General features: G+C 42.0%; 2 protein-coding genes across 2 annotated transcripts; both read left to right on the top strand.

Annotated features, from left to right (window-relative positions):
* Window positions 1–3,104: 3,104 nt before the first annotated feature.
* Window positions 3,105–6,191, top strand: LOC129588632 (cysteine protease ATG4B-like). The gene is made up of 6 exons (XM_055482948.1): window positions 3,105–3,487; window positions 3,661–3,802; window positions 4,015–4,383; window positions 4,856–4,980; window positions 5,276–5,455; window positions 5,698–6,191. The coding sequence occupies exons 1-6, from the start codon at window positions 3,388–3,390 to the stop codon at window positions 5,952–5,954; spliced, it is 1,173 nt and encodes a 390-aa protein (XP_055338923.1). The 5' UTR covers window positions 3,105–3,387; the 3' UTR covers window positions 5,955–6,191.
* A 382-nt stretch (window positions 6,192–6,573) lies between these two features.
* On the top strand, window positions 6,574–12,392 carry LOC129588631 (muscleblind-like protein 2a). Its single transcript, XM_055482947.1, has 9 exons — window positions 6,574–6,919; window positions 7,184–7,660; window positions 7,727–7,831; window positions 8,195–8,317; window positions 9,237–9,780; window positions 9,883–9,971; window positions 10,201–10,704; window positions 11,083–11,383; window positions 11,486–12,392. Exons 3-9 carry the CDS (start codon window positions 7,775–7,777, stop codon window positions 11,500–11,502), a joined length of 1,635 nt encoding a protein of 544 aa, XP_055338922.1. The 5' UTR covers window positions 6,574–6,919; window positions 7,184–7,660; window positions 7,727–7,774; the 3' UTR covers window positions 11,503–12,392.
* Window positions 12,393–12,409: the final 17 nt, after the last annotated feature.

Below are 12,409 nucleotides of genomic sequence, written 5' to 3'. Positions count from 1 at the left end.
GAACCAAAGTTGAAGTATTTCTTGCACCCTAAAGTTTTATCTTTTTTACTTGTAGTTGAAGAGTAGGTGCGCTTAATACTTTATCAAAATACAGCAAATCATTATTATGCTTGAAATCACTTAAAGATCAAAATACATAGAAAACCGCATATTTTGGGAAACGTTACATAAGGAACCAAAGAAGCTATCTCATAAAAAGCGTTAATTAAGCATTTTAAATGTTGATTTTTTCAAAGGCGGCGGTTTTAAAATCATGCTGCTACCACAAAATATGATTAGCATTGACAGTAATATAATTTTATCCACTGTTGAGGTTTAGGTTGAATTGCTCCCACTTCCTTGTACGACCAAACAAACCATGTTGTAAAAGAAAATACATCGACATAGTATAATATATGGAGTGGTAAGTAAGCTAGGTTTACAAACCGCTTTCGCTGTGAAATCGGCGTTAACCGAGAAAAATAAAGCTCAGTGACCTTCCGGGTTTGCGGTGTCAGATGCCCCGGGGTCTGAGGGTGCAGACCACAGTGATTTCTCGGGTTGAACTCAGGTCTTGGAGTAGGTGAAGAAAATTAAAGTCATTAAAGGTCAACACAGCGACCTTTTAGGTTCGCCGCGTAAAGAACTCACGTTTTTTTGGGGGTGTGAAAACATTAAATATTACTAAAGGTTAGATGTCACCCTGTTCGTACCACGGAAGAAACCGATACCCTTTTGTGCTACTGTATTCCATGTATCTGTAAATATTTTGGTTGTAATCTTATGTCCGCTATAATTTGATTTCACTGTTCTCTGCCAATCAGCCGGTATCCCTTCCTAATACCTATTCCCCTTGCATTCCTACCGTACTAACAACTTATTAATTATTTAACATTTATGTATTGTTGCAGTCTTTTTTAGTGTAGTTTCGACGATGCACTTAAAGCATCTCACCTGGATTGCTTATACAGCACTTCCAGGGAGCTAGACGTAAGGTCACGAAGCAGCTATGATTACGATTGCCAGAATAAAGAAACACAAACTCACTGTGCGGCCGGATCGCAGGCTTAACTTTATTAGTACGTCCCGTACGAACGGACGAAAAACTAAAATCAGGTTTAGAAATATGTATGAATGGGCATCTTCCGATACATGTGTCTAGTCATGCTACGCTCGTGGTGAGCTGGTCAGAACAGAAATGGTGAACCGCTTAGACAGCATTCATGCGCTTTAATATCGAGGTATTATCACGTATTCCGCAAGCACTCTGCCCGAATTCAAGGCGTTTCCTAATTTTTTATTTATGAAAACCAAGAACACGCTGGTGAATACATGCGGAATACGGAGAATACCGGAACACATTAAATGGAAGCTACAGTCATGTCTACAGCTATATGGAATACCGATGGAATAATTGGGATTACTGCTGAATGCCAAAGGTACTTTGTCATAGGGGCGAGATTGATATGCCTTCAGAGTGTGCCCGTACGGCGTACTCTCACTTACACTACCTGTATTCTGCCTTTATTCCTAAAGTATTTTCCCTCGCTTATCTCGCCTTCATGACTGATTTACTGCAGCTTCTTGCAGCATGTTAGCGCATTCCCACGTATTCGGTCTGTGTTCAACACGCATTCACCGCTCCAGCAGAAAACTAAAGAGATTTAAAAAAATACTTTGTCAACATGGACTGTTGATGATGGACAGCATACAGGTGAATTCGTGGGAGTACGTTAATGCAACACAGTAAGACAAAGTCAGATGCACTTGCAAAAGGCAGAATGCAGTAAAACCTCTCCTTAAAAACACTCTTTATTTGGTACACTCGTCTATAACATTCAAAATGTAAGGAACTGGATAGTCTCGTAGACTTTTACATACGGAAGATACTCTTTATAGAATTCACCTCTTCATAACAGCTACATACACTTTCCGCGGAACCAAATGCAGTTTTACGGGTGAAGAGAACCTCTGTATTACATTCAGCTGCAGCTGCATACTCTGACGGTACATACAGTAACGCGTATGTAATGTGATGCAATCACATTACATTAACGTCTGAAGGAAATAATTTTAGCAAACCCATTATATTGCTTTCTATAACTTTCTTAAAAGACAGTTAGTTAACAGTTAATTTCATCAAAAATTATATTTGGCATTGTATTTATTACGTTTTTAATGTCTTGTTAACTGCCGCAGTAATAAAATTTTTGTGGCCATCCCGCCAACACTTCACACTACTGTCCTTGCCCCTAAAAACAACGCTGCCTTCTCTATAAAATAAACCCGGTCATAACAAACGAACCGATGGAACCGTGTCTGTATTATATCGAGAGGTTTCGTATTAAGAGGTTTTACTGTACAACGTAAAGGCGCACAGGATAAGTGCGGGATGCATAAGAAAACAAGGTGAACTAAAAGCGGCTGATTTTATAAAGTGGTACGAAGTGAACCATAGGTGCTGAAGGTCACCACAGGGACCTTTCTGGTTCGCCCCGTGAGGAACTCACGTCTTTGAGGGTGTCAAGAACCCGAAAGGTCACCATTGTGACCTTTCGGGTTCGCCGCGTGAGGAACTCACGTCTTCGAGGGTGTCAAGAACCCTAAAGGTCACTAAAGGTCACCGCTGTGACCTTTCGGGTTCGCCGCGTGAGGAACTCACGTCTTTTGAGGTGTCAAGTACCCTAAAGGTCACATTAGCGTTGGCTCTCCCCGTGAGGAACTTTGCACTTTGCATCACCTTAAAAGAAACGCGGGCTCGCTTCGCTCGCCCGCTTGATAATGCTACTAAGGTCATGCTGACGACAGTGGTCGCGGCCAGAGTAACGTATACAACTATGCCGGTATCAAAGTTTTCCCAACTTCCATTGTATTACCGATTCACAATATTCTTGCAATTCACAATATACCGCCGCGACATGCGGGACATCTGAATCTAACTTGCACAAACTGTAAAATGATACATGAATATAATTTGGTGAATTGTTTCGCATAAGAAAGTAGTTTTCATTGTTGGACAACAAAACATTCAAGCGAAGTTTGAACTGTGCTTTACTTTTGACACTTCGGGCGTTTGCGTAGCGTGGGTGGTGGATGGACTGTGCCATATCGTGTGGTACTTACAGAATTTTGAAACCTGATCTTGCAGATTTGTCATTTGTGCCAAAGTTGACAAACCAAAACCAAAACATCGCGGGACTGCTATTTTGCCGTATTCCCAAATACATGCTATGGTCCCATTTTGATTGTTTTATGGTGAACAGTTGTTTCTGATTATTTTGTAGTTCAAAAGGTAGTCTTCCCGTTTATTACAGGATTTGGATTCCTGGTAGAAGGTAGTTAAGCCAGATACGAATTGCTGTCAGTTTCTATGTACAACTTACAATTTCCTCCCTTGCTGCACTGCGTATGGATATGAATATGGATGATTTTTTGAGCCATGATCTCATTTTTGGAGAAGACACTTCTTTTGACTTGCCACAAACTGCCGAACCCGTATGGATTCTGGGTATGCAGTTTTCACTGAGAACTGAGATAACTATGGCAGATTGTCGCTGAAATCTAGAAAGAACTGATTCGTACCGTGTCTTACGTAATTGATTATGACTTTTAACTGATAATAGATTCATGAGAGTTTGGTTTTGAAACTCGCCTTCATGTGACGACGTACGCGTTTTGCAGGGAGGTCGTACAGTGCTTTGTATGACTTGGAAGAACTGAAATCCGATGTAAGGACGCGATTTTGGTTCAGCTACCGTAAGAACTTTCCCCCAATTGGAGGCACCAGTTTTACTACAGACACGGGCTGGGGCTGTATGCTACGGTACGTAAATATATGCATCTCGAGATACCTTAAAAGTTTTGAACATTCATTCAGTACTATACAGAGCTGTTCAGGCCTGATTTCGTATTCGCTTTCGTTTATTGGTTACCGTAACCGATAAAAATAAGAAATTGCAGTTGTTGTGACTGTTAGTGGAAGCGTAATCTTATCGAATAAGAAATCATTATAAATGATTGATTTTGTAATTTCAGATGTGGACAGATGATGTTGGCTCAAGCCCTGGTGTTGCAGACCCTGGGACGTGAATGGCGCTGGGTGGAAGGCGCCGTGCGGGAGCAGGCGTACAATTCCATTTTAGCTCGTTTTCTGGACCACAAACGCTCTTGTTACAGTGTCCATCTCATAGCGCTGATGGGTGAGAGCGAAGGAAAGAAGCTGGGCGAATGGTTCGGACCGAATACGGTTGCTCAAGTGTTGAAGAAATTGAGTTTCTACGATGAGATCAGTAAACTGGCGATCCATATCGCCATGGACAACTTGCTGATTGTTGAAGAAGTGCAGCAAGCCTGCAAAAACAGCAGTGGATTCTGGACACCGCTTCTTCTGTTCATTCCGCTTAGGTTTGTGCGATAGATACACGAGAGTGAAAATATGAGATATTCACACTACCTTATTATAAAGTTGCGTGAAATGCGACTTTCTTCTGCATTTCGCTAGCATGTCGCATGCACCTTGGTATGACTAAGCCCAATCACGATTTGTACCAATATTTTACCATAACCTTGTGCTATGCGATGAGAGATGGTTAAGGGATGGCTGTTTTGCATTTTGCACCAAAGTCTCTGCTCTGTGCGATTGCGATTTCACATCAAATTTTTCTTTTTTTACATATTGGTTTTCCCACATGCTTCCATTGGTTCCGGGAATATGATCCCGAAAATTTTGAGAATCTGTTCTATATGTCTGATCCTACAAGGCTGTGTAGTAGTTCTGCCTCGGTTTAGGTTAATAGGTTATTGTGTTTACTGCAAGATTATAGTAGCTGCTGAGTTCTGACATTATTGGTTCTGTGAAAAATAATTTTGTTTTCAGGTTGGGCCTGACTGAAATGAATCCCGCGTACATACGGGCATTGAAATGTTGTCTTTCTATGAGGGAATCTGTGGGTATTATCGGCGGAAAACCAAATCATGCTTATTATTTCATAGGATTCGTAGGTAAGTTGGCTGCATTACTAATTTACAATATTTGTATGTCTGCTGTCGAACAGTTTCGAATCTGCTGTCGTGTTTTATACTACTGTGATGTTTTGTTTTTTGAAACGCTTAATTTGTTTTAATTCCTGCCAGCTTATTCTGTCACTGGTATTTCATCTTGATCCTATTTACGATAAACTATTAAAATAAAGTACAATATCTGATGCTGTCTGCGATCGTACCGATATATGTCTGCGCTGTGTAAAAAACTAGCTCCATCAGAATGTCATCGATGTGTTTTTTGTGTATTATACAGAAGACGAATTGCTCTATCTGGATCCTCACAAAACGCAATCTGCGCCAAATCTGAATTTTACTAGTCAAATGGAGATCCAGGATATTGTTGACGCCGTGAAGAGCATTCCAGATGAAAGTTACCACTGTAATATGGTTAACAGGATGGATTTTTCTCTGATAGATCCTTCTGTGGCATTAGGTACGCTGGGCACTTATCAAAACTGAGAATTAATTACGCGAAGTATATAAATATAGAAATATAGTACAGTTAAATAATTGCTGATACGTTGATAGCTTGTAATTACCAGTTACCAGTAAAGAAACATATATTTTCATGGTTTTGTTGATCTGATGCTTTTTACTGTGAAGAAGCAGTGCACTCTCACGGTTTTAATGTTATCCTACCGTGCAGTTCTGATTATAATTATGATTTTAATTTAGGTTTTTATTGTCATACCGAAGGGCAGTTTGAAAATCTGTGTAAAATTTTACGCTCAACGGTATTGGACAAGCAACCCATGTTATTCGAATTGTGCGAGAAAGCCCCTGCTGGATGGGATGGAATCAAGACGGTTAAGGTGCCCAGTAGTGTTTCAGTTTCCGGCGACTCGGGTGTAAGGAGTAACAATGGAAAAAGCAAGCGCGGTGCATACGATTATGAATCGGAAACTGATTCCGATTACGAATTACTCGGTTAACCCTGCTGATGTGTTAAGACATAGCGTTATGTAAACTTTTTTATTGCCTTGATGGATTTTTTACGAAAGTGTGGTCAGTTTCGAAGCTAATTATAACAGTAAGATTTATAAATTCATGGAAATCATTATCTCTCCATAAAATGCTTTCTGTACTTTATGTACGTTTGCAGTGTACGGTACATGGATACGGAAAGCGTTATAAAAACCAAGTGACCCGTGTACATGTAAAGGAAGCGAACAATGATGGTGTTATCGTTTACTTTGAAAGTTGCGTATCTATATATACTTCTGGTGCCATTTTTGCTTACCACGCAGCACGGTTAAATTATGAAAGTGTTCGTAAAAAATTGGATTTACGAATCGTGATCGTTATTACTCACGTGCCCGTCGTGTGCTGAGAGTTTACGACTAAGCGGTCGCAGTAGCACAGACACAAGGCTGTACCGCGTGACTAAACGCTTCCGGAACGTGTTTGAGGCTGCAATGCGGCCGAATAAAGAACCCCCTGTTATGCCGTATCGAAATTGATAAAGCAGTACGTGTTAGTGCGCAGAAGCACAGCATTTAAAGTATTTTTGCAACATTATGCATTTTAAGTGCTAGAGCGTTAGGGGTGGGGTGGCATTGAAGTTTCAAGTTGGCAGACAGTGCAGTGCGCCTCGACTGTCTGCGCTGCGTCTGCTGCACTTGTATTGGGTTTCTTTTTTGGTTTTCTCGTCTAATAAGTTTTTCTTGCATGGGCTTCCCTTTAAACGTGCTCATTCTCAGCCGTAGCACGCATGTAATATTTCATTGATGGTTTTGTTTTTCTTCTTATTCACAATAGCAGCGGATTGCAGCGACTCCGAGCATTATGGAAGTGTTTTCTTCTGCACTGTTTTGTGGTTAAAACAATTATTATCCCAATCGCGGGGCTTCTTGCTTTATTGAGCGTACTATGCGTATGTATCGATTTAAACACTCAGGTAAGTGAGGTCACACAGCGTAACAATGAGTGTCTGGCGTCTATGGGCGATCCAGTTGCGAGAAAGAGTTGACAAAGACATGCTCAGTGGAAATTAGTAGAACGTGATTGTCTGAGTTAACTGGACCAGATGGTTTCTTGTTGCTTGAGCAGCATAATCTTATGTAGCATGGATTGAGAGCTAGTTGAACAAGTCAGGACAGACTGTGTTGGTGTTGTTGTTGTCATCGTTCATTCATTACTGTCGTCTGTGGCTGTCTTGCAGTAGAGGCCCATCTCCACATGGATTACTGAACGCTTTTGATGGCTGGCATCGTTCATTTACACTGCATACCCTGAACTACCTGTCTATCGTCGTCTGTGTTCGATGAACAGCAGTAGCATTGGAGGTCTGCCTCGCAATCCGACTGCTGTTAACTGTGATAGATCCCTGTGGGGATCGACGTGCGCGTGGTTCTGGCAGAATTCCTCGGTTTTGAGGCAATTTAGCCAGTGCGCATTACTTTCGCGAAATGATCATTAGAAGTTGACCGTGGAAGTCCTGACTGGATCTACACTGGGTGACGGAATTTATTCATGGAATTCCAGAGCACAGACGCAGTGGTCTCTCTGGATTTTGTTAATTGTTTTATTGTTATACGGATATCCGCGCACGACGGCAGATAGACGGATGAACCTTACACCGGGACGTCGCATCACTTTACTGGCTACGAAGCGCGCTTCTACACATTTTTAGTTTTTGGTATGTGATTACAGAACCGCTTCAGTCATCTTGTAATCATAATTTTCTCCTTCGAAATATTTGCAGAATTTTAGCCACGCTTTATGTTCGCTTATTGGTCGGTTGGCTTTGGCTATGGCAAATATCAATATTCCCCATCATATGAAAGATTCGCGATGGCTTCAGTTAGAGGTACTCTTGGCATTTTCTGTCGGTTGGGAATCTGTCCAGCACGTCAGCGATATCGTTGTGCTGTCTAAAATAAGGATAGAAGCTATAGGTTGACATTACTGCATAGTGTTAATCCGTTAATGTGAAAGGAATTTCGTGCAGTTTGATCTACTTATTTCACAGTTTATTGTCGCTGGGTAAACACAATGGGTGTTTAAAAATATAACTTTCACTGGAATGTCTCATTAGTCCTTTTCGTCCATGTATCGTTGGAAACTTGATTGCCCTCTAGCTGCTACGATTCGTTTAGCCAGTTTTTTTTGTTCAGCGACTGCGAGTACTATTTATCTCCGACCCTGGAAAGCATGTATGTGTATTTTCTAGGTTTGCCGCGAGGCACAGCGCAATAAATGCACGAGAAGCGACGAAGAATGCAAATTCGCTCACCCACCTCCTCATGTTGAGATCCAAAATGGACGGGTGGTTGCGTGCTATGATTCTATTAAGGTATGTGTATTGCCTGGCACTTGTCCTTAATAACAAAGGTACTCAGGCATAATTAAAGCATTTCTGTGAACGACGCTGCGGTATTTTGCAAGAAAGCTTAATTTCAGTGCGTAAGGGAGTTTTGATGATACCATCAGTTTTTAGTAGACTACGTACTTCCCAATCGGCTTACCACGAAGAGATGGCAATCATTTAATTTATCTCCTTGTTTACATGTGTCTTGATTTGCCGAAATTCGTTCCAGAATAATCGAGGTGTGCTTTTATTGTATGCACGCAGTTTGTGTTTTTACAATTTACATTCTTATTAATTCCAATTCTGTGGAAGGGCGCATTAGTAATTTTAAGCTTAATCTTAGGTATGGCACAAACAGCGATTTTTGAGCTTTCGAAAATTGAAAGTTTGTATGGTGCGAATTTGTGAATTTATGCAATTTAACCAAAATTATGGTAGAACCGTAGAAGCGGTGCAAGATTGCTACCTTGACCTTGATGACTTGCACGGTATAATAATTACCCAGTACTTACTGTTGTACGATAAAAATGCTAGCTTTTTACTGGAACATATATTTTCCGTTGTATACCTTGTATCCATAGATTTTAATTCTTATCGTTAGAGCAAATCTGACTATAAAGGCCTTCGTTAACTACCGTATTAGGTTTATTATTGCCAGGAATTCTGAAAATGTGACAGAATTCGCTTATTGCCGGGCACGACACACCTGTACTTTATCCGATAGGGCGAGTGATAGTTAATCCAGATATGATACGTGTTGTTTTCGATTATTTCATATGACGCAAACCTTATGTAATTGTGCCTATTTGATACGATAAACGTGAAACTTATTTTGAAATTGATGCTATACCGTTAGTTTTTCAGTGCATTTTTCGCCGGTTAAATATGAGTGTGTTGTTTGCAGGGACGCTGTAATCGTGAAAATCCTCCTTGCAAATACTACCATCCACCGCAGCACCTGAAAGATCAACTGCTTATTAATGGACGAAATCATTTAGCTATGAAGAACATTCTTGTACAGCAGATGCAGATGCAGTCCATCGCCTTGCAACCCCAACTGCAAATGCAGCCTCAGCTTTCCCTTATGGCACCTTATTATAATCCCGCCTTCTCCACCGGCGCCAACGCTTATCTTGGTTCTACACCTGCATTTTTAGCTTCGGCATCCAGTCCGGGCCCGTCGGGATCCAGTCATTCCGACACGACATCGGCGAGCACGTCCATGTCCAATTTGACCAGCTCACTGCTGCAGCAACAGATGCAACAGCAGCAGCAACAACAGCAACAGCACTCCGGTAGTAAAAGTCGAATGGACAGACTGGAAGTGTGTCGCGAGTTTTCGCGGGGTTCTTGCCGGCGATCCGAGCAAGAATGCAAATATGCTCATCCGGCTGAGCATGTGCAAGTTACTGATAATATGGTTGTTGTATGCATGGACTCTCTGAAAGGTAAGGCGGTGATCTCCGGTGACGGGGTTTGACGGAGCATATGTCTCACGTTATGAAATTAACTGATTCTCGTGGGTTAACGCGTCAATTTCGGCACGTTAGGGAAATGCGGGCGGGACGCTTGTCGTTATTTCCACCCACCGGCCCACCTCGTGCAGCAACTGAAATCTCGCCAATCTGTGAATACACCGGTAAGTTCAGTGCGTTTCCATTGATTGATCGAACTGGATGTGAACATTCTTCGCTGAAAGGGTCTAATTAATGTAGGACCGTTATAGCGTCTCATCTCCGCTTGTTGAGCATGTTTTGCTGTTGATAATTGGATGTTTAGCGAGTGTTTTGTGTTTGATTGTGATTATGTGTACATTTGTCCGCTTGTTGCTTACACACGGCTATTCTTCTTTTCTCCCCATTATCTAGGCTACCGGTAACAGTAGCAGTGCTGTTGCCGCTAATGCTGCTCTTGGCCTTAATGTTTATGCGCCCAGTGCTGCTAGCGTGGCTGCCGTACCAGTGCCCGTGGCTCTTCCAGCCGCCGTATCCGTGCCGGTTAACGTGGCTGCTGCCGCTGCTCCCTCAATGGGCAATAATTCAGAGTATGAGCAGGCCTTTCAGGCGGCGATGGCTGCGCAGGCTGTTTCCGCCTCACCGTTGTTGGCTGCCGCTGCTATGCTCAATCAGAAGCAGGCGATGGCCGCTCTCATGGCGGCGGCTACTCAGCAGGTCCAAGCGCAAATGCAGGCCGCCGCTGCTGCTTCTCTGCCGTCTGTTTATGCGCATTCGTCCGCTGTCAACCAGGCTGCCACCGCTGCAGCTATAACCCCGTCGTTGAATGCCTTGGCCGCTGCTGGCTGGTCCGATTTTGTCTCGCAAGGGCAAAAGGGCTTGAAAAGGAAAGCCTCCTATGAGCAGGACAATGAGCTGGTTGGTTGTTGCATTATTGCATTTGTTGTTTTTTGTGCAATTCTTGAGAGTAATTATCACTGCTGAGCTGTAGTGTATGTTGTAAATCCTGCTTTGCTCGGTCATCAAGGGAATGCTTCACATAAGATTTGATTTTTATCGTTGTTATTATAGTTTAATATCTTTGTTTCATATGAATTTATTTAGTCTGTAGGAAATCACTGTAAGACGTACTAACAAGCTAGTTTGAAGTTGCATACGAGATTATGGAACTGTTTGGAAGCATTTTCCAGTAGAATTTTTTAAGCCGGAACATGTTCTGTATCTCCGTTTCCGGTCATCGCTCAGCTTGGCGAGTGCATGCGACGTTCTGCCGGATTAGCGAAGTTGTTTTTTCAGGTCTTTCATGGCTTAGCAGCATCTGTGAAAAGGCAGACAACCTCACCTCTCTCGGCCCCCTCTCTCGCTCTTTACCAACAACAGCAGCATCAGCAGTCGTTACAAGCAGCAGCAGCAGCAATGTATGGTATTGGTCCGCTACTCTCCAATTTTCAACACAGTCTATCCATGCAGCATTACACACCTCTACATCACCCCTCTATTCCTGGCGTTGGTCTGGGTGGTGTCAGTCCGGGCGGCGGTTCGGGAATCGAAGGACAGCCAGAATCCAGCCAGGACCAGGAATCGCCTAATGAGGATCGTAAGTGCAAAATTTTACAAATTGTCATAACATAATCACACCTGTGGGAATGGTTTGTTGGGTTGCGCGGGAGTTACCTAAGGTCTGTTCCATAAATTTCAGCCCCGTCTTCTTCATGAAAGTACAGATACCTGTCCATGATGCATTGGATTATCCCTTATTATTCGTTGTGTATTGTGAGCCCATGCGTTTACGAATTTTTCGGAAAATGGATATATTTTGTTCCAACTCTTAATCTTCAAGACGAAATTCTTCATCATTGTTCCTGGTGATCTTCAAAACGGTGGCACACCGCTTTTTTCTCCATTCCACAAAAGTTATCTGGTCCTGCTATGTAAATCTAAGCCTTTAATGGATGTTTTGAATCAATCCCGGTCAAAATGAGGTTCTGATATGGCAGATTTAAAAACTGAGGCGATATTTTGGACCATTAGAATTTCGTCAGGAACAGTCCATTCTCCCTTATGGTGTCGCTTTTATCTTCGATGTATGTTTTTTGTCCTTTTTACGTTGCCCATTAATTGTGGATAAAACGGAAGTTTTATTTTTCGTCACTTTGTATGTATTTTAGTTATTTTAAATGTAAAATTTTTACTGTCTGCACTAGTTTATTTGGTTTGTGCACGGGATCAGGGGGAAGGGAAAAGAAGTGATAGCGCGTCCGGTAATTTTTCCTTGTTGGTTGTTTTGATCCGGTTTGGCATTTTGTTCTGTGGTAATCCATTCGGTGTTGGCTTAAATGTTTTTATCTTTTTGTTATGGAGTGAATTTTAACTGCCTAGTAGCATATGATTTGGTACTGGAAGCGCCGATTCGGATGGAAACTTAAAGATGGGAGTTCAAGGGTGCTTGGCAAAGAGGAGAAAGGAAGACAAGAGGGAGGAATAAAAGTGCCGCTAGTTTTGAGAGTTTTTTGTAGAGAGTGTTTTAATCGTGTACTGATTAACTGTTGGTTATTGTTATTTGAATTATAGGTGTTTGTACACGTAGTAAAGTCTGGCAAAAACAATTCTTTTCGTTCGCTTA

This window comes from Paramacrobiotus metropolitanus, unplaced genomic scaffold (genome assembly GCF_019649055.1).
Source record: "Paramacrobiotus metropolitanus isolate TYO unplaced genomic scaffold, Prichtersi_v1.0 Parri_scaffold0000030, whole genome shotgun sequence".
NCBI lineage: Eukaryota > Metazoa > Tardigrada > Eutardigrada > Parachela > Macrobiotidae > Paramacrobiotus > Paramacrobiotus metropolitanus.
This window is presented reverse-complemented; position numbering and strand designations above follow the sequence as displayed.

Excerpts from the sequence above, each read along its gene's own strand:
- LOC129588631 (XM_055482947.1), top strand. The coding sequence starts at position 7,775 with ATGGCAAATATCAATATTCCCCATCATATGAAAGATTCGCGATGGCTT. Across the intron at positions 7,832-8,194 it reads CGCGATGGCTTCAGTTAGAG|GTTTGCCGCGAGGCACAGCG; the intron begins GTACTCTTGGCA and ends TGTATTTTCTAG. Across the intron at positions 10,705-11,082 it reads ATGAGCAGGACAATGAGCTG|GTCTTTCATGGCTTAGCAGC; the intron begins GTTGGTTGTTGC and ends TTGTTTTTTCAG.
- LOC129588632 (XM_055482948.1), top strand. The coding sequence starts at position 3,388 with ATGGATATGAATATGGATGATTTTTTGAGCCATGATCTCATTTTTGGA. Across the intron at positions 4,384-4,855 it reads CTTCTGTTCATTCCGCTTAG|GTTGGGCCTGACTGAAATGA; the intron begins GTTTGTGCGATA and ends TTTTGTTTTCAG. Across the intron at positions 4,981-5,275 it reads TTATTTCATAGGATTCGTAG|AAGACGAATTGCTCTATCTG; the intron begins GTAAGTTGGCTG and ends TGTATTATACAG.